The sequence below is a fragment of the Amphiprion ocellaris genome, chromosome 20 (genome assembly GCF_022539595.1).
Source record: "Amphiprion ocellaris isolate individual 3 ecotype Okinawa chromosome 20, ASM2253959v1, whole genome shotgun sequence".
Lineage (NCBI taxonomy): Eukaryota > Metazoa > Chordata > Actinopteri > Pomacentridae > Amphiprion > Amphiprion ocellaris.
Genome location: NC_072785.1, coordinates 31220985 through 31241097, shown reverse-complemented (window position 1 = coordinate 31241097; position 20113 = coordinate 31220985). Strand labels below are relative to the sequence as shown.

The 20113-nt window shown below is 39.0% G+C and overlaps 1 protein-coding gene across 7 annotated transcripts; it reads left to right on the top strand.

The window, feature by feature from the left end:
* The first annotated feature begins 85 nt into the window (after nt 1–85).
* LOC111571114 (putative leucine-rich repeat-containing protein DDB_G0290503) lies at nt 86–19534 on the top strand. 7 transcript variants are annotated; one of them, XM_055005643.1, is made up of 38 exons: nt 86–5171; nt 5714–5803; nt 5984–6067; nt 6296–6358; nt 6439–6534; nt 6716–6793; nt 6983–7057; nt 7154–7237; nt 7682–7765; nt 7930–8004; nt 8204–8287; nt 8368–8442; nt 9079–9141; nt 9348–9401; nt 9640–9702; nt 9780–9842; nt 10133–10195; nt 11082–11165; nt 11241–11315; nt 11388–11450; nt 11601–11684; nt 12084–12167; nt 12243–12317; nt 12390–12452; nt 12598–12681; nt 13089–13172; nt 13248–13322; nt 13395–13457; nt 13645–13707; nt 14681–14755; nt 15057–15119; nt 15745–15807; nt 16590–16673; nt 16774–16836; nt 16915–16959; nt 17031–17159; nt 17582–17611; nt 19029–19534. In XM_055005643.1, the coding sequence occupies exons 1-38, from the start codon at nt 4547–4549 to the stop codon at nt 19307–19309; spliced, it is 3549 nt and encodes a 1182-aa protein (XP_054861618.1). In that variant the 5' UTR covers nt 86–4546; the 3' UTR covers nt 19310–19534. The 7 variants fall into 7 exon arrangements, with proteins under 7 accessions (XP_054861618.1, XP_054861617.1, XP_054861620.1 ...); XM_055005642.1 differs by having other exon boundaries at nt 9348–9410; XM_055005645.1 differs by lacking the exon at nt 9640–9702 and having other exon boundaries at nt 9348–9410.
* Nucleotides 19535–20113: the final 579 nt, after the last annotated feature.

Sequence of the window (20113 nt, the reverse complement as noted above, 5' to 3'; positions counted from 1 at the left end):
GCCAAATATTTTCATCGGAGTCATGCGCTGATATTTAATCTGTTACTATAGTGAAATATTCAGTGTTTCCAGCTTTCTGTTTCAGCCATTTTGTGTTTTTCTCATTAATTTGAGCCAAAGTTTCCACATTCCCTTAATGAAATGCTGTTTATCTTATTATATGAAACATTTCACATCATGACTAGAGCTAAAACTATTAATCAGTTAGTTTACCACGTATCAGGTACCCTCACCAGGCAGTTTAATCACCAATAACACCTTGAGTCATGATTTTGAGTTGAGAAAATAGTCTGATTTCACTGCATCGTCTTAAATGTGAATATTTTCTGGTTTCTTTCTGCCTATGAAGCTAAAAATTCTGTATTTTTTACTTTTTGTTTGAACCATTTGAGCCTTTTCCTGAATAATTGAACCAAACTTTCCTCATCTAACTTTATAAACTGCTGGAGAGTCTCTAGTTGGGAATTTACAGCAATTTGTTGCCGCCACATCAGAAAAATAGATCAGTATTTCATTCATTTATCTTGTTATAACATGATTGTTTTATATAACAATTAGAGCTGCAACCATTTATCAATTCGTTGCCATCTGTCAGGTACTTATGATGCTGTCCTGACGTCCCTCACCAGGCAGTTTTATCATCACTAACACCTTGAGTTGTGATTTTGGGGTGAGAAAAAATGTTTAAATTCTTTGCATCTTCTTAAATATGAATATTTTCTGGTTTCTTTCCTCCTCTCACACTAAATATTCAGTATCTTACTTTTTCCTTGAAGTATTTGTGTTTTTTCTCATTTATCAAGCCAAACTATCTATAGTTCCTTTCTAAACTGCTGGAGAGTCTCTAGTTGGGATTTTGCAACAGTTTGTTGATGCCACATTAGGAAAATAGATCAATGTTTTGTCCATTTGTCTTGTTATAACATGATTTTTTTAGATTACAGTTAGAACCGCAACCATTAATTGATTAGTTGCCACTCATCAGGTACTTATAATGCCTTCCTGATGTCCCTCAACAGGCAGTTTTATCATCACTAACACCTTGAGTCATAATTTTGGGGTGAGAAAACAGTCTAAATTCTCTGAATATTCTTAAATCTGAGCATCTTTTGCTTTATTTTTCTTCTTCTGAAGCTAAATGTTCTGTATTTTCAGCTTTCCGTTTATACCTTTTTAATTGTTTAAATATTTTTTTTCTGATTAATTCCGCCAAACTCTCCAGAGCTTCCTTTATAAACTGCTAGAAAGTCTCTAGTTGGGATTTTGCAGCAGTTTGTTGATTCCACATTAGAAAACAGATCAATATGTTTTAAATTTGTCTTGCTTTATGTTGCCTTTAGAGCTGCAATACTTGATTAGTTGCGACTTATCAGGTACTTATATTGCCATCCTGACGTCCCTCACCAGGCACTTTTATCTCCAATAACACCCTGAGTCATTATTTTGGGATGAGAAAATAGTCTGACTTTACTGCATTGTCTTAAATGTGAATATTTCCTGGTGTCTTTCCTTATCTGAAGCTAAAATTTCAGTTTTTCTTAGTTTGTGTTTAAACCATTGGATTAGTCGAGCCAAACTTTGCACTGCTGGAGAGTCATTAATTAGGATTGTACATCAGAAAAAAATCAATAGTTTGTTCATTTATCTTGTTATAACATGAATTGTTTTATGTTACAGTTAGTGCTGCAACCACTGATCGATTAGTTGCCACTTATCAGGTACTTATAACGCTGTCCTGACGTCCCTCTCCAGGCAGTTTTATCTCCAATAACACCTTAAGTCGAGAGATTGAACACCTGGGGAAGCCTTAATTTAGTCATCATCTATTAAAATAATCATCAGCTATTGTGATAATCGACTAATTGGTTTGAATAACTAGCAAAATAGGCAAAATGTTGATTGCATCTTCTTACTTGTGGATATTTTCTGGTTTCTTTCCTTCTCTAAAGTCAAAAATTAAGTATTTTTTCAGATTACTGGTTAAACTATCTATAAAAACATGATGCTGCCACCACTGTGCTTCACATCATGCTGCTGCCACACCAGAAAAAAAATGATCAGTATTGTGTTATAATGTGAAACTAAATCGATCAGTTGCCATTTATCAAGTACTTGTAATGCCTTGTTGACGTCCCTCACCAGGCAGTTTTATCTCCAATAACATCTTGAATTACATGATTTGAAGATGATAAAACGGATCAGTTGTAGCACTAATGTGCTGTTGTAATGAATCACTGGTTTAGTGTGTCTAAAAACAGTGTTCTACAGATGAGAACAAAGAGGAACTTAAACGCAGAAAAGACACTTATTAGTCGTACTAAAGAAGATTAACTTTCTTGTTTTACAGCAGCAGAAGAATAAATCTAATCATGCTAACATGAATGAACAGTTTTAGAGGAAATATAGTCGTGTGTGAAACAAAGCGACTTTCCACCATTAATGTGATTATTACACACACCCTGAGGACAACCGTGCACGTGAGTGTGCATGTGCCAGTCGATCACACAGATCCTCTGAGCTGCTTTGTTTTCAGGGTGTGAGCTGCAGATTAGCACGTTAGCTATGCTTGGTATGCAGCGCTGCACAGGAGGAACTGAGCTTACTAACTGGAGACACTGACCCATCGGCGCCCCCAACAGGCAGATTTAGTCACTACAGCAACAACTTTAAACACTGATGTTAGACATCAACAATAGCACGTCTTACCGAAGCAATGAAAATCTACAAATACATGCTTTGGCTGAAACCTGCAGCAAAAACATGTCAACTTTTTTAATCATTGAGGTTGTTGTTGACTTTTATTTTCAAGAGGACCAAAAGTAAACAAACACTCCGATTTAAGCCGCTTCTTCAGATCTAGTTAACTTGTAGGTGATTTTTTATCGGAGTGGTGGTTCTGGTTTTATCAGAATCAGAATCAGAATCAGAATCAGAATCAGAATGAGTTTTATTGCCATTGTTCATGAGGTTCACAAACGAGGAATTTGACTCGGTGCAATGCTGCTACATTAAACATTTAACAAATAGTAGAGATAAAAATAAAGATAAAAATAAAGATAAAGATAAAGTAAATACTATAATAAAAGCTAACATCTACTATAATAAAAACTAACAACTAAGTACACTGTACAACAAAAAAGTGACTAAGTGAATAAAGTGACCAGTAGCAGCAGGTGGTGGGGGCCACCACGTAGTGCAAATATTGTAGTGCAAAAAACAGTGGTAATTGTTGATGAGTCGGTGCTGAGCTGCTGAACATAGGCACGTGTGTGTGACGTAGAGTAAAAGGTGAACCAGAGCGAGGGCTCCAGATATTGAAGTATCAAACTGTTCATCCTCCCCAAGAAGGTTTCTACCAGGGTTTGGTAAACTTCAGATTCATTGATCAACTCTTCACTCTTGTCGAGTTGTCGACTGGATCGTGGGAGTTTGTCCTTCCAGTCGACATGTACGTTGTGGATTCAAGCCGTCCGGTCCTTGTCCAACCAAAATGAGAAGCAAGTTTCTGGTGAGTGTTGGACTCCACCACCTTGACATTTGTCTCCGATTCTGTTTTTGGGTGAAGAGTTTGCCTTGTTTGGAAACTTCCCAATCACATCTTGGCTTTATGCAGACGACAAGGTTCTGTTGGTGTCATCTGTTCTACATTGAACCCAAGTGAGAACTCTGTTTATATTCTCACTAAGTCATATATACGTTTTCACCGCAGTTGCCTCTTGGGAACTTTAGGTTCGCATTTCTACTTTTTGCAGACAACATGATTCTGTTGGTATCATCTGTCCTTTGTTGAACCAAAGTGAGAACTCTGCATTTTCCAGACTTAAATATGTTTTCACTGGGGTTGCCTCTTGTGTGTGGTTTGGGAACTTTAGGGTCGGATTTCTACTTTTTGCAGACGATGAGGCTCTATTGACTTCTGACTGTGAAAGTCAGAATGAGAACCAACATCTCCAAGTCCAAGGACCTGGTTCTGTCAGAAACCAGTAGATGGTTGATTCTGTTGAGTTGCTGCCTCAAGCAAAAAAGTTTAATTAAGTGAATGGAAAATGCAACTTTAGACGGACAGAATGATGCAGAGGGACGAAGCTCCCAATAAACCAGCTGATCTTCGTTCCAACTGTCAGCGATGGTCAAGACCTCTGGATAGATACCAAAAGGTTGAGATACAAGTAGCTGAAGCTTTTTTTTTAAAGCTAAGATACCTCCCAAACCAGCTGGTTTAAGGGTTCAAAAAGATAAACCCAATAAGTTGGTATTCTTTATGTGATCATCTGGTTTGAATCGAAGAAACACACAGGAAGGAACCAAATATGATCTGAAAACAGTTGTTAATAAATGCTGACACGTTTACCAGGAGCACAGTTTCAGTTTCATCATCATTTTTTTCTATTAAATTATTTTATTTACTAGTTCTGTTTGGAGTTTCAGGTTATTTCAGGTTGGTTTTCAGGCTGGAAACAGCAGCTCAGGTCTGATTAATCCAGTTTCTGGTTGGTTGAAGGTGACATTTTGCTGATGTGTGTTAAAGATAGCAAGACTTTAAAACATGCTGGTAGGTTTTGTGCTTCTTTATCAGATTATTTTAACACAGGAGGAAACCGAATACAATCTCAGAACTGTTTTCCGCAACAGATTAGTTTATCTACTGTTTCTGTTTGGAGTTGCAGGTTATTCCAGGTTGGTTTCAGTCCCAGTCTGTGTGGTTTTAAAGTTCGCTGTGCTGAGTTTGAAGGGAGGGTCTGCTTGGACTCGTGCTGCTGCAGGATTACAGACTTTAATCTGCTGGACTCATTCAGCTGCAGGTTTTGGTTTCAGGATGAGGTTTCTGCTGGTCCTGTTCTTCTGCTCCGTCCAGGTCCAGTCCGAGTCCACCGTCCCCCCGAAGCTACCGGTCCTCTGGGATGAGCTGAGGGGTCTGAGGGACCTGGTGCTGAGCCTCAGGACCGAGGAGGTTGGCCGGCGTCAGGCCATGAGGAGCGTAGAGAGCCGGCTGAGGGACGGAGAGCTGGAGGCCGACGAGCAGAGGAGAAACCTGGAGGAGCTGAAGAAGGAGCTGGAGGAGATGAGGAGGAAGGAGGAGGACCAGAGGAAGATGGAGGACCAAAGGAGGTCGGAGGAGCTGAGAAGAAGCCTGGAGGAGCTGAGGAGGAAGGCGGAGGAGCAGAGTGGAGGTCAGGAGACTATAACATCTTCTACCATCATAATAACTGAAGTAAACAAACTCTGCAGCCTGTTATCTGTAAACAATATATATACCTGAACTCTAAAAATCATGTTTGGACTTAAAAAAACAAAGTTGGAACCAAACTTTTAGAGTTCAGATCATTTCTAGTAAAGATTCTGTTCAACCAACAAACTACGTTCAGTTACAGGAATTAGATTTTCCTCTTAAATCAAAGTTTTTTTAATTACTAACAAACCAAAACTTTTTCAGTTTAGACGACTTCTAGTAAAAATTCTATTCAAGCAACAAATAAAATTTAGCTACAGGAATCAGATTTTCCTCTTCTATAAAAGTTTTGTTGATTCCCAATAACTGGCAGAATAAACACAAGTTTATAAGTTAATTACTCATAAAAATGCAGTTAGGCTAATATTAAATATTCTTCAGCACAGTTTTAAGGTTTCTGTTTTGGTTGTTTTTTATGTTATCTTCTCCAAATTTTGCTGAATAAAACCAGTTCTGGACGTCGGTGGTTCTGATGTTTTTCAGCTCGAGCAGCAAAATCTGAACTGTTGGAGCTTCATTCTAGACTGAACAGCAGCGAGACATCGATGGACGAGCTGAAGAAGAAGAGTTCAGGTGGGTTTAAATGACTGTCGTCATTGATTCTTAAACATAGAAACCTTTAACCCTCTGAACTCCAAAACCTGCAGCAAGTTGAAAAGGAAAGTTAACTTTAGAATAAATCTTTTAAAAAAACACACACATTTGACCAATTCTGAGTTACTTAAGAGTTCATAAACTGCTGTTTTCCTGCAGCTCTGGCTGCTGAACTTCCGTTCCTTCAGACCAGACTGAGGGCAACTGAAAGTACAGTGGAGCAGCTGAGGAGGAAGAACTCAGGTCAGGTCCAAAATGACACAAAAATACGTCTGAAATTACTGGGAATTTGTCCATAATGACTGAAATTTGTCTAGAATTACTCAAAATTTGTCCAAAATTATTTAAATATTGTAAAAACATTTTTTATAAAATGTCCAAAATGACTGGAAAATGATCCAGAATGACTCAAATATTGTCCAAAATGAACTAAAATATTCTGAAAATAACTGTAAACTTGTCTGCTTCCAGATCTGGCGGTCCGACTGTGTCACACTGAGACTCTGCTGGAGCAGCTCCGGAGGCAGATCTCAGGTCAGATTCGTCTCTTTTTTTTCTCCTGCTGACTTCTGATTGATTACATCTTTAACTGATTAACAGTTTGTGTTTCCCAGAATTCCCTGTGGCCGACAGCTCACCTGTGATCTCACCTGATGTATCTGAGACTCGACCGAACGTCCGACTGGAGGAGATGAAGTCAAACACTGAAGGTGACAGAACTGATCGGTGATAAATAATCAATACTCAGCGTGATCAGCTGAGCTTAGATTCAGTGTTTTGTTCTTCAAATGTGTAATTACCAGATAAACAAAATGTCAGATCAGTGGATGTAAACATCTGATTATGGAGCTTTTCACAGAATTAGCATGTTTGTTTGTTTGTTTGTTTCAGCTCTGCAGAGTCGACTGAACTCACTGCAGGAAAAACTGAACTCAGCAGCTGACAGACAACAACTCAGCTCAGTACGAGGTGAATCACAAAACAACCACAAAGAGATACAAAACAACCACAAAGATACACAAAACGACCACAAAGATACACAAAACGACCACAAAGTGACTTGAAAAAACGCTAAAGCACCAACAAGCTCATGTTTGACATTTCTTATCATCAGATTATTAATCAGTCGATCAGTAGTTTGATCTGTGATGTTTGCAGATCAGCTGTCTGAGGTCACCACCAGACTGAACTCCAGTCAGCTGCAACTGGAGGATCTGAGGAGGAACTCTGCAGGTAGATCACATGACACAAACACAGTCACATGACACAAACACAGGTCACATGGTCAGCGTCTGTCCAGTTTTAACATCGTGTTTTTATTATGTTCAGATCAATCAGATCGACTGGTTTCTGTGGAGAATCGACTGAAGGAGGCAGAGAGACGACTGGACGAGACGAACACACTGAACACAGGTGAGACTCACACCTGTATCTGTATTTACAGCAGGAATATGTGGTTGCTTTGCGTCTCGTTCTTGTTGTTTTGTGTCTCTGTGTGGTTGTTTTGTGTCTCTATGTGGTTGTTTTGTGTCTTTGTGGTTGTTTTGTGTCTCTTTGTGGTTGTTTTGCATCCATCAGAGGACACTCAGGAAGTGTTTTTTCACAGTTATGATGTGTTCAAACTCCTTCTTCACTCCAATAAAACAACATTTTCACTGCTGCTATAAATGTGAATCTGTGTCGATGCAACAAATAACACCAAAGGAGAAAGAAAGAAGCAGGAAAAATTAGTGTCTGTTCTTTCTTTTCAAACTGTTTTTCTTTGTTTTTATATTTAAATCTGTGTGTTAGTATTTTTTTTTTCTTCATTCTGGTTGCTAGTTTTGGTTGATTCTCCTCTATTAAACCTGCTTTTAGTGGATTCAGTGGATGTTTCAGCTCTGACTGAAAGACTGAGCGAAGCCGAACGTCGACTGGATGAACTGCAGGAACAAACAGCCGGTGAGTTAAAAAAAAAAGTTTTCTGTCATCAATCTGCAGCTCTGACTTCATACAGAAACAGAACTAAATTCTGAGCAGCTCATTTAGACCAGCTACAGGTGAACAGAATGATGGTGATGATGTTCCCAGTACAGGATCTGAAGAGTTTCTGGTTTGTTTCTCAGCTGTCAGCAGCTCGTCGTCTCAGGATGAACATCTGTCGGAAAGTCTGATGCTGCAGCTGGTGACCAACAACTCAGGTACATCAACACATTATTATCCCCATAAACACACCTGATGGTCAGATTATTAGCTTAGATGCAGCAGCAGGAACTGAACAGTGTTCAGATCTTATAAAACAAGAATATAGAGCAGAGTGTTGTCTGCATATAAACACACATGAACATGTAATTCTCAGATTATGATCATGATCAGATGTGTTTTCCCTGATGTTTTCAGTTCATAGTGATTCAGTGAAGCAGCTGCAGGTCAGATTAAACTCTGCTCAGCATCAGATCCATCAGCTGCAGACTGAAACCACAGGTAACTGGATGAAATATGACCTGAAATGATGCACAGAAACTGTTTGACTGCAGCTTTTTTTTCTTTTGTTCATGCTTCAGACCAAACCTCTAAACTGTTGAACCTCCAGAGAAAACTGAACACGACTGAGAGTCATCAGGATGAAGTGAACACAGGTATATTTATCAATGTGTTTAACTATCAGATAATCAATTTAACAATCGTTGAATCAGGTATGAGCTGATGGTGTTTGTTGTTTGGACAGAAATTTCTAGAAACTGCAGCAGAACCCCCACTGTGTTCAACACTTATTTTTTGTTTCTCATTTACAAAGAAAAACCTTCGTTGATTGCTTAGACTGAAACTGTAGAGGTTCCAGTGAGATACGCCAAGGAACTCCTTCTAACCTTTAGTTTCTGTTTAGAGGTGTTGAACAGACTAAGCGTTGGTGAGAAACAGCTGGAAGACCTGAAGACAGAAAACACAGATAACGCATGAAGAGTTAAAACTCAACATTTATATTACAGTGTTTGTTTCTAACATACAGAATTCAAAGTCACAGAAAGTCTTTAGGTCATGTAACATGTTTTTTCCGATGATTCTTCAGACTGAAAATGAGGAAGATCCAACAAGATTACCTTAGAAATTCCTTTAAAAAACCTTTAAAAACCCTCAAATAAAGCAAATTTTGGGGAAATTATGAGGATTTTTCCCAGGACATTAAGTGTAAAATACAGGAACTGTAAAATAAAGTGTGGAGGATCCAACAAGGTTCCCTGAGGAACTCCTTCTAACCTTTAGCCTCTGTTTAGATGTGTTGAACAGACTGAATGTTGGTGAGAAACAGCTGGAAGACCTGAAGATAGACAACACAGGTAACATATGGAGAGTTCAAACTGAATATTTATATGAATCTGTTTTTTTTTTTAGAAAGTACAACATTGAAAGTGACAGAAAGTCAAAGCTTATAGTACAGACTAAAAGTTTACAGAGAACGATCCAGTGATTCTTCAGACTGAAACTGTAGAGGATCCAACAGGGTTCCCTGAGGAACTCCTTCTAACTTTTAGTTTCTGCTTAGAGGCGTTGAACAGACTGAGAGTTGGGGAGAAACAGCTGGAAGATCTGAAGACAGGTAACGCAGGTAAAACATGAACAGTTCAGACTGACCAAAGGTTTAAAAAATGTTAAAACTGCAGGCTTTTATATTATGAATCTGGGGGAACCTTGAACATGTGGAGGAGAACATTCAGCTGATCTACTGAACTGATTTAGCATCAGTCAAATGCAGCATCATGGAAGTAACTTGCAATTAAATTTTTTCCGACTGTGGTGATCAGGTTTCACAGTTTGTTGGATGATTTTGTTTTCAGCTTGGTTTGTTGAACTTTCCTCGATGGAGTCCAGACTGACAGATGGACTCAACAACACTGCAGGTAGATTTATATTCACTTCATCAACAAATGTTGTAATGACTCATTAAGGAATGGGATCAATAATGTTTTCTGTTTAGATTTGGTGAGCCGACTGACAATCAGTGAGAAAAAGCTGGAAGAGCTGAAGACAGAAAACACAGGTGACATGTGAAGACTTATCATCTGTTTATACATTTCTAACAAAGTAAAAGAAAGACAAAATTTTTCAAGGAAACAAGTACAGGTTCTTCAGACTAAAACTGTGGAGGATCCAATAAGGTTCTTTGAGAAATTCCTTTAAAAAAACTCCATTATAAACCTTCACATAAAGCTAATTTTTAGGAAATTATGGGGAATATTTCCAGGACAATATCTGGAACTGTGAAATAAACTGTGGAGGATCCAACAGAGTTCCCCGAGGAACTCCTTCTAACCTTTAGTTTCTGTTTAGAGGCGTTGAACAGACTGAGAGTTGGTCAGAAACAGCTGGAAGACCTGAAGACAGAAAACACAGGTAACACATTAACATGAACAATGTTTATTGTAGGAAACCTTTAACATATGAGGGTTCTTTGAAGAGCAAGTGCATCCTCTGACCTTATTTACCATCAGTGTAACACACAAATTAAGTGGTTTTATAAAAATGACAATAAGAAAACAGTCGCTGAAATCTTGTCTTTTTTTTTCTTAAAGAAGTTTGATTCTTCTCAACACTTAAGTGCTGATTCAAATAATTTCCTGAATGTTCATGTTGCAGATCAAACCTCCAAACTACTGGACCTACAGAGAAAACTGAACATTACTGAGAGTTTTCAGGACAAAATAAATTTAGGTACATCCATCAAAATGTTTGTCCATCAAACAGTTACTTAACCACTCACTGACTCGGTTAGTCCAGCAGTGATGAGCGGATTCTGATTGTTGTTTAGACAGAAGTTTCTGAAGCTGCAGAGAAATCCCACAGTTCTTAACATGAAATTAGATAATTAATTAATACAAAAACACACTGAAGGTTTGAATACTGAAATGTGTTTAAAGTGACACAAAGTTTGGAACAGAGTCAAAAGAAAAATGTTTATTGATCGTTTAGACAAGATCTGAGGAGGATCCAACAAGGTTCCCTGAGGAACTCCTTCTAATCTTTAGTTTCTGTTTAGATGTGTTGAACAGACTGAGTGTTGGTGAAAAACAGCTAGAAGATCTGAAGACAGAAAACACAGTTAACACATGGAGAGTTAAAACTCAACATTTGACTGAATAGTGTTCAGGCCTGAGTAGACTAGACAATCAGGATCTTATAGAACTTGAGTATAGAGCAGTGCCGTCTGCATATAAACAACATTAACACGTAATCCACAGAATATGATATTGATCAGATGTGTTTTCTCTGATGTTTTCAGTTCATAGTAACTTAGTGAAGCAACTGCAGATCAGATTAAACTCTGCTGAGCATCAGATCCATCAGCTGCAGACTGAAACCACAGGTAACTGGATGAAATATGACCTGAAGTGATGCACCAAAGCTGTTTGAATGTAGCTTATTTTTGTTCATGTTTCAGATCAAACCTCTAAACTGTTGAACCTCCAGAGAAAACTGAACACGACTGAGAGTCATCAGGATGAAGTGAATACAGGTACATTTATCAGAAATAACACAATAATTATAGTCCAACTGAACTAACTGATATTTTCTGTTTTCTGTTTAGAGGTGTTGATCAGACTGACAGTTGGTGAGAAACAGCTGGAAGACCTGAAGACAGAAAACACAGGTAACATAGGAAGAGTTCAGACTGAACATTTATATTAGTGTGTTGGTTTATAACTGAGCAAATTTTGTTCACGTACACTTTCCTCCACGCATCCTTGAAAGATTTTAATGTTCATACGGTGGTTGTTTAAGATGTACGAACTGTTTTCAGTCCATGAAGCTGAGGTGATGGCTGTGAATCTCAGGCTGAACCTGACTGAGCAGCAGGTAGATGAACTGAAGAATCAAAACACAGGTGACTTCATGTATTCAGCTGAATACTTCCTAACAGTTCAGAGGAAATGTTGTCCTTTATCCTGCACCGTAAACCTGCAGAAACATCTTTACTAGTCTGGCCGAGTAAAGACTTGGAGATGAGTCAAAAGTGATGAATCTGTAACTGTATGAGGAAGACCGACTCTGTTATCAAGGCTGATGATATATTTCATGTATTTTCTGTGTGTTGATTTTGGCTTGATGATCAGGATTTTACTTCTAGTGCAGCAGTAACTAAACAGTGTTCAGGCCTGAGTAGACGATCAGGATCTTATAGAATGTGAATATAAAGCAGAGTGTCATCTGCATATAGATACATTAACATATATTTCATTAGAAGATATAACATAATCAGATCTGTTTACTCTGATGTTTTCAGTTCAAAGTGATTCAGTGAAGCAGCTGCAGGTCCGATTAAACTCTGCTGAGCATGAGATTCATCAGCTGCAGACTGAAACCACAGGTAACTGGATGAAATATGACCTGAAATGATGCACAGAAATTTTTAGATTGCAGCTTATTTTTGTTCATGTTTCAGATCAAACCTCGAAACTGTTGAACCTGCAGAGAAAACTGAACACGACTGAGAGTCATCAGGATGAAGTGAACACAGGTATATTTATCAGAAAAAACACAATAATTATAGTCCAGCTGAACTAACTGATATTTACTGTTTTCTGTTTAGTGGTGTTGATCAGACTGACAGTTGGTGAGAAACAGCTGGAAGACCTGAAGACAGAAAACACAGGTAACATAGGCAGAGTTCAGACTGAACATTTGTATTAATGTGTTTGTTTATAACTGAGCTAATCTTTTTCATGATACTTTCTTCCACTCATGCTTGAATGGTCCTAATGTTCACATGGTGTTTAAGATGTACAAACTGTTTTCAGTCCATGAAGCTGAGCTGATGGCTGTGAATCTCAGGCTGAACCTGACTGAGCACCAGGTAGATGAACTGAAGAATCAAAACACAGGTGATTTCATGTATTCAGCTGAATACTTCCCAACAGTTTAGAGGAAATGCTGCACTTTATCCTGCACCGTAAACCTGCAGAAACATCTTTACTAGTCTGGCCGAGTAAAGACTTGGAGATGAGTCAAAAGTGATGAATCTGTAACTGTATGAGGAAGACCGACTCTGTTATCAAGGCTGATGATATATTTCATGTATTTTCTGTGTGTTGATTTGATTTTGGCTTAATGATCAGGTTTTTAGTTCTGGTGTAACAGAAGTAACTGATCAGTGTTCAGGCCTGGGTAGACGATCAAGATATTAGAAAACAAGAATATAGAGCAGAGTGTCGTCTGCATATAAACACACATGAACATGTAATTCTCAGATTATGATCATGATCAGATGTGTTTTCTCTGATGTTTTCAGTTCATAGTGATTCAGTGAAGCAGCTGCAGGTCAGATTAAACTCTGCTCAGCATCAGATCCATCAGCTGCAGACTGAAACCACAGGTAACTGGATGAAATATGACCTCAAATAATGCACCGAAACTGTTTGACTGCAGCTTATTTCTGTTCATGTTTCAGATCAAACCTCAAAACTGTTGAACCTCCAGAGAAAACTGAACACGACGGAAAGTCAACAGGATGAAGTGAACACAGGTATATTCATCAGAAATAACACAATAATTGTAGTCACACTGAACTAACTGATATTTACTGTTTTCTGTTTAGAGGTGTTGATCAGACTGGGAGTTGGTGAGAAACAGCTGGAAGACTTGAAGACAGAAAACACAGGTAACACGTGCAGAGTTCAGACTGAACATTTGCATTATTGTGCTTATTTATATCATCCAAAACTTAAAGTGACAAAAAATTTGGAACAGAGTCAGAAGAAAACTTTTATGAATTGTACAGACTAAAATTAAAGAGGATCCAACAAGGTTCCCTGAGGAACTCCTTCTAATCTTTAGTTTCTGTTTAGACATGTTGATCAGACTGAGAGTTGGAGAGAAACAGCTGGAAGATCTGAAGACCGAAAACACAGGTAACACATGGAGATTTCAGACTGACTGTACGTAATATTCATGTGTCGATAAAAGTACGAGTTTCTACTTTTCTAATAAACTGACAGAGTTTTTCAGAGAAAATGTTCAATGATTCTTCAAACCAAAATTGAGGAGGATACAGTGAGGTTCCCTGAGGAACTCCTTTTAACCTTTATTTTTCTGTTTAGAGGTGTTGAACAGGGGCTGCACAGTGGCGTAGTGGTTAGCGCTTTTGCCTTGCAGCGAGAAGGTCCCTGGTTCGCGTCCCGGCTTTCCCGGGATCTTTCTGCATGGAGTTTGCATGTTCTCCCTGTGCATGCGTGGGTTTTCTCCGGGTACTCCGGCTTCCTCCCACAGTCCAAAAACATGCTGAGGTTAATTGATTACTCTAAATTGCCCATAGGTGTGAATGCGAGAGTGATTGTGTGTCCTTGTATGTAGCCCTGCGACAGACTGGCGACCTGTCTTGGGTGTCCCCTGCCTTCGCCCGAGTCAGCTGGGATAGACTCCAGCCCCCCATGACCCTAGTGAGGATTAAGTGGTGTATAGATAATGGATGGATGGGTGTTGAACAGACTGAGAGGTGGAGAGAAACAGCTGGAAGACCTGAAGATAGTTAATTAATGTGAAAAAAATGCTTTTATGCTTTTCTAACAAACTGAAAGAAACCCAGGCTTTTTCAGAAAAATAACCAGAGAGCTCAAGACGATCCAACAAGGTTCCCTGATGAACTCCTTTATTGACAATGATAGTTGTAGGAACCATGAACGTATGAGGGTTTTTTGAAGAACCTGCTGATCCCATGACTTGTTTTACCGTCAGGTGTAAAATACAGATGTAGTGGGTTTTTTTTTTTATAATAAAAGACAAATGAAACACTAAACTCTGGAGTCTATTTTCATCTTGCAGAAATTAGATTCTTCACATCACTGAAGTTCTGATTAATGTGATTTTCTGTTTGTTTTATTTTAGATCAAACCTCCAAACTGTTGAACCTCCAGAGAAAACTGAACACGACTGAGAGTCATCAGGATGAAGTGAACACAGGTATATTCATAAATCTGTTGAGCCTTTAGTTAAACCAGCTGTGGGGTCAGTTAGTCTAGAAGAGAAATTCTGCCATGATAACAATGAAATTTAACAATATTAATCAGGCGCAAGTCAGTTAAGGTTTCAAACCAGCTCAACATTTTTTAGAATGTGTTTTAAAAACATTGACGTGTTTAGGGTGATGGAAAGTTTCAAACAGACTCAAAAGAAAAATCTTTATTCATCGTTCAGACTGAAACTGTAGAGGATCCAATGAAGTTCCCTGAGGAACTCCTTCTAACCTTTAGTTTCTCTTTAGATGTGTTGAACAGACTGAGAGTTGGTGAGAAACAGCTGGAAGATCTGAAGACAGAAAACACAGGTAACATGAAGTTAAAACGGAACTTTTATATTATTCTGCTCACCATTAACATATAAAACTTAAAGTGACAGAATGTTTTCCAGAAAAACATGCAGAGATTCATCAAACTGAAACTGAGGAGGATCCACCAGGGTTCCCTGAGGAACTCCCTTTTAAAATGTGTTAGCAACCTTCACATAATACAAATGATAGAAATGATGAGAAACGTTTCCAGGAAATGAACATTCTTCTAACATTCATGCATATTATTATTGTAAAATTGATGTATATAAAGAGAAAATTCCAGAACCTGCCTTCTACCCTCTGTAGAACCAGTGATTTCCAATGAGAGGGTCATATATCAAATATAAATAGCTTACCATTTTTTAAGCACTACAATGATGAGCTTTTAAACATCTGCAGGGTAAATACCATTCATAAATACTCATACTACTTATATTTCTTGTTTTTTCTAGTCTCTTTTAAGGCAGATTCATTGATTATAGATAAGAGAAGGGACAAATAGTGTTTGTTGTAATAAGGTTCCCATCACCTGCTTACCACTGAACATTATTTTATATGTAAAGTATGAAGGATCCATCAAGGTTCCCTGAGGAACTCCTTGTAACCTCTAGTTTCTGTTTAGACGTGTTGATCAGACTGAGAGTTGGAGAGAAACAGCTGGAAGATCTGAAGACAGAAAACACAGGTAACACATGGAGAGTTCAGACTGAATATTTATATTAATCTGTTTTTCTATTAATATGTAAAACTCAAAGTGACAGAAAGTCAAAGTTTGTAGCTCAAACAACATGTCTGCAGAAAGAATCTATCACAGATTCTTCAGACTGAAAGTCTGAAGTTGCAACTGCTCTTGGAACTACACGGTGCCAGACCCCCCCGGCCTGTTCGATGGCCACGTCTGGCCCATGTACCTGCAACACAAGAACATCATGGAGGATTCTTCAGACTGAAAGTGTGAAGAATCCAACAAGGTTCCTTGAGCTAATCATTTCCAGACAACTTCATTTCCCTTCATGCTTGAATGGCCTTCATCTTCTGTTTTTAAATCTCCTTAAAAAGTCTCTAAAACGAGAATTACTTAAAAAAAAATAACTAAAAATGGCAGAGGACCTCAACTGGTTCCCTGAGGAACCCCTAAAACATTCTAAATTCTGTTTAGACCTCAAGCACATGAATGTTATTAAAGTAAATAGTTCTAGTGAGTGACTATTTTTCTTGTTGTTGTTGTTGTTGGTTAAATTTCTCTATAAAAGTCAGTAAGAGAAGAATTACTAATTAATTTAAAAAAAAAAAAAAAACAGTAAAGGATCTCAACATGTTCCCTGAGGAACCCCATAAGACATTATAAACTTGCTGAGGGCTTCCTGAAGGTTGTTTGAGTTTCTAGTGAGACGAGATGAGGCTCAGTTTGTTCTGAAGGTTATTAAAGTTTAATATATTAGATAATAAAATGAAAACTGTTTGCAGGTCGTGAAGCCGAGCTGACAGCTGTGGTTCTCAGACTGAACGTCACTGAGCAGCAGGTGGACCAACTGAGGACTCAAAACTCAGGTGAGTTCAGCTACATTCACTGACCATCCTGTAAATCTGTAAATTTTGCGCTGCCTGCAGTTTCTTCATGTTTCTAATATGATCTTCTGCATGTTCTCAGTTCGAGCTGCTGAGCTGGTTTCTGTTTCTGACCGACTGACGGCAGCTGAGAGAAACACTGAAGGTAACAAACATCCTCATTTAAAGTGTTCTGTTTGCTTTGTTTCTTAAACGTGAACTAAATGAGATGATTTCTCACCAGAGCTGCAGGTCAGACTGAGAGCCGATGAGGCTGAAGCCAATGAAGGTAAACTTCCTGTCACATGGCAGTTATTGATCACTGCTGAAGGACTTTGAGTTAAAATCTGTTTCTTGCAGATAACCTGAAGGTGGCGTTTTCAGCCGGTCTGACGGATTCGGGATCAGTCGGTCCATTTGATGAAGAAAGAACTCTGATCTTCTCCAAAACCATCACCAACATCGGCCAGGCCTACAACCAGACAGCAGGTAGTTCACGGTAACACCGTCTACAACCGTTAACTGATTCCACCTGACAGTAATCAGATAACCTCTGAGCTGAACGGCAGAGTATTTGAAGGGTTAGAAGCAGAGTGGTCTGACTCACTTTCTGTAGTGTTTGAGAAAAATGGGTTCAAAGTTTTGTGTTTTCCAGAATGGTCTAATATTGGAAGCTCCACTGTAACACTATATTTGGGTTGATGTTTCAACCACTCTGACACTAAAATCTAGACCATAAAATATTACAGAAATGATGTAAGACTCAGTTCAGGTTTTTTTGGGTTACACCACTCTGCTTCTAAGCCCTCATTTGCTCTGAAGTCAGATTTAACAGGAACTCAATGCAGCAGAAGCCAGAACATCTTCTACAAACATCAAACCTTTGATTTCTTTCTATACCTTTATTGTAGATGACAGACTCAGTCCTCCTCATCTTGAAGGTACCAGAGTCCACTCATTTCTGGAGAGATGTTCTTTGCTGGATGGGTTTTGTTGCTACACTTTTCTTTTTAAAAGACCCCAAAGGTGTTCTGTTGGATTCAAGTCAGGACTCACACCGTCTAGGTTCTAGTGTAGAATCTCTTGTGTGATGCGGCTCTTTGGACGTTCTCCTCCTGGAATGTTCCTCTTCTTCCAGCTTCTTATCGGTCAGTATTTTGGTTTATCCACAGACATTCATGGTGCATCTAGAAATGTCACCAACACCTTTTGCTCTCATGCAGCTCCATATCATCACACTCCCACCTCCGTGCTTCACTGTCAGGACTATGCATCCACTGTGGTAGTCCTGGTCAAGTTCTCACCAAACATCTGGACTCCATCTGAGCCCAACTCATTGATCGTCATCTGACCAAAGAATGTTTTCTAATATCCATCAGGGCTTCTTCTCAGGTTCTTCAGCAAACTTTCATCTGGAAGTTTAGTTCTGAGCAGCAACCAGGTTTAGTTCTGGTCCTCCGTCCATAGAGGTTGATGTTCTGAAGATTCCTTCACCCTGTCTGAGCTTCACACTAACTCTGGTTTCCATTGAGAACCCCTGAGCCAAGTCTGAAGCAGCTGATGTCTGTTTTTACAGCTGGATGGAGAAAGTAGTTCACTGTCTGTGGAGTCATTTTAGGAGCTCTGATTAGTGGAACTATGACTCCTTCTAAAACTCCTGATTAGTGGAACTCCATCTTTGTCGAGTCTCTGTCAGATTTTTCTCTTCCTGTCTTCAGTTCTTTTCCATGTGGAGCCATGATGCAGACATAGATAGACCCAGTCCATAGGTCCAGAACTGAGAACGTTCTTCTGTTCTCAGCTCAGTTTAGAACCATGTTGATGCAGTTACACTGATTGGAAATCACAGCTGGACTCACGTTTGTTTCTACTTTGACTTTCTACTTTAGGGGCTGAATTTTCAATATAGTCTTTCTAAAGTTTTTGTCTTTAAATGCTCATCGGAGGAAATACAATGCTATTTAGCAAAGAAGATTTTATCTTACTGTGAGGTCATACAAAAGACATTCTGGTGATGTTCCACATTGATGTTCTCACTGTTTGCTGTTTATGCTTTATTAAGAGACTGTAGGTGAGTCTTTCTGTTTGTCATGAGTAACACATCGGTTCTATACTCAATGCAGGAGAATGCAGGTAATTGTGATGAAGAAAATATAGTTTTGTATGTAGCCAAACACACCTTCAGCATCTGTAGCACAAATAAGAAGAACCTGTTCATGTGGAAAGAATGAAATGACATATGACCCTATACCTCCCAGGTCATTTCTACTTGGTTCTTATACTGTCAGTAGTCTTTAAACAGCTGTGTTTGATGCACTCTGCTGTTTTTAGTCACTAATAAATGTGTTGGTTCTTCAGGTGTGTTCACGGCTCCGGTCAGAGGAGTTTACTTCTTCAGCTTCACGGCAGCAGATTACCTGAAAGGCTACATGGGTCTGTACCTGTATTGGAACGACCAGCCAATCATGTTCAACCTGGAGCTGAACGACCACGGCGGCTACGCCTCCACGTCCAACGCCGTGGCTCTGCAGCTGGAGGAGGGCGACCGGGTCCGCCTCAGTCTGCCGGCCAGCTACCGGCTCTACGACGACAACCGAAACTTCAGCCTGTTCTCCGGCTTCCTGCTGTTCCAGCTGTGACAGAAGAGTTGCAGGATAAGGGTCCGAGTGAGACGTCATCTCAGCGATAAACCACCCTCTCAGACTGAAACATAAAGACTGGACTTTTGTTTTGGTAGTGTAAGAGACTTCCTGTGGTTCTAGTCAGAACAGACTGAATACTGAAGACCATGTTTCAGTACAATGATGGTGAAAATAATAACTGTCATGTTTACATCTGTGAATATAATAAAGAATACAACCTTCTGTGGAGATCTGCATCTGGAATGATACAACCAGGAATCCTGAAAGCTTCAGGAGAAGACAGGTATGACATTTTGGTGACATTTCGGACGACATACTAACCTATGACGTTTTTTTCCATTTTCGGACGACATACTAACCTATGACATTTTTGTCCATTTTCGGACGACATACTAACCTATGACGTTTTGGTGATATTTCGGACGACATAATAACCTGTGACGTTTTTTTCCATTTTCAGACAACATACTAACCTATGACATTTTTGTCCATTTTCGGACGACATACTAACCTATGACATTTTTGTCCATTTTCGGAAGACATACTAACCTAGGACGTTTTTGTCAATTTTCGGACGACATACTAACCTATGACGTTTTTGTCCATTTTCGGACGACATACTAACCTATGACGTTTTTTTCCATTTTCAGACAACATACTAACCTATGACATTTTTGTCCATTTTCGGATGACATACTAAACTATGACGTTTTAGTCCATTTCCGGACGACAACATCCACATGTGAAAAGCTGAGACAACTTCATTTCTGCTTAAAGTAATTATTTGCAATTTTTTTTGTC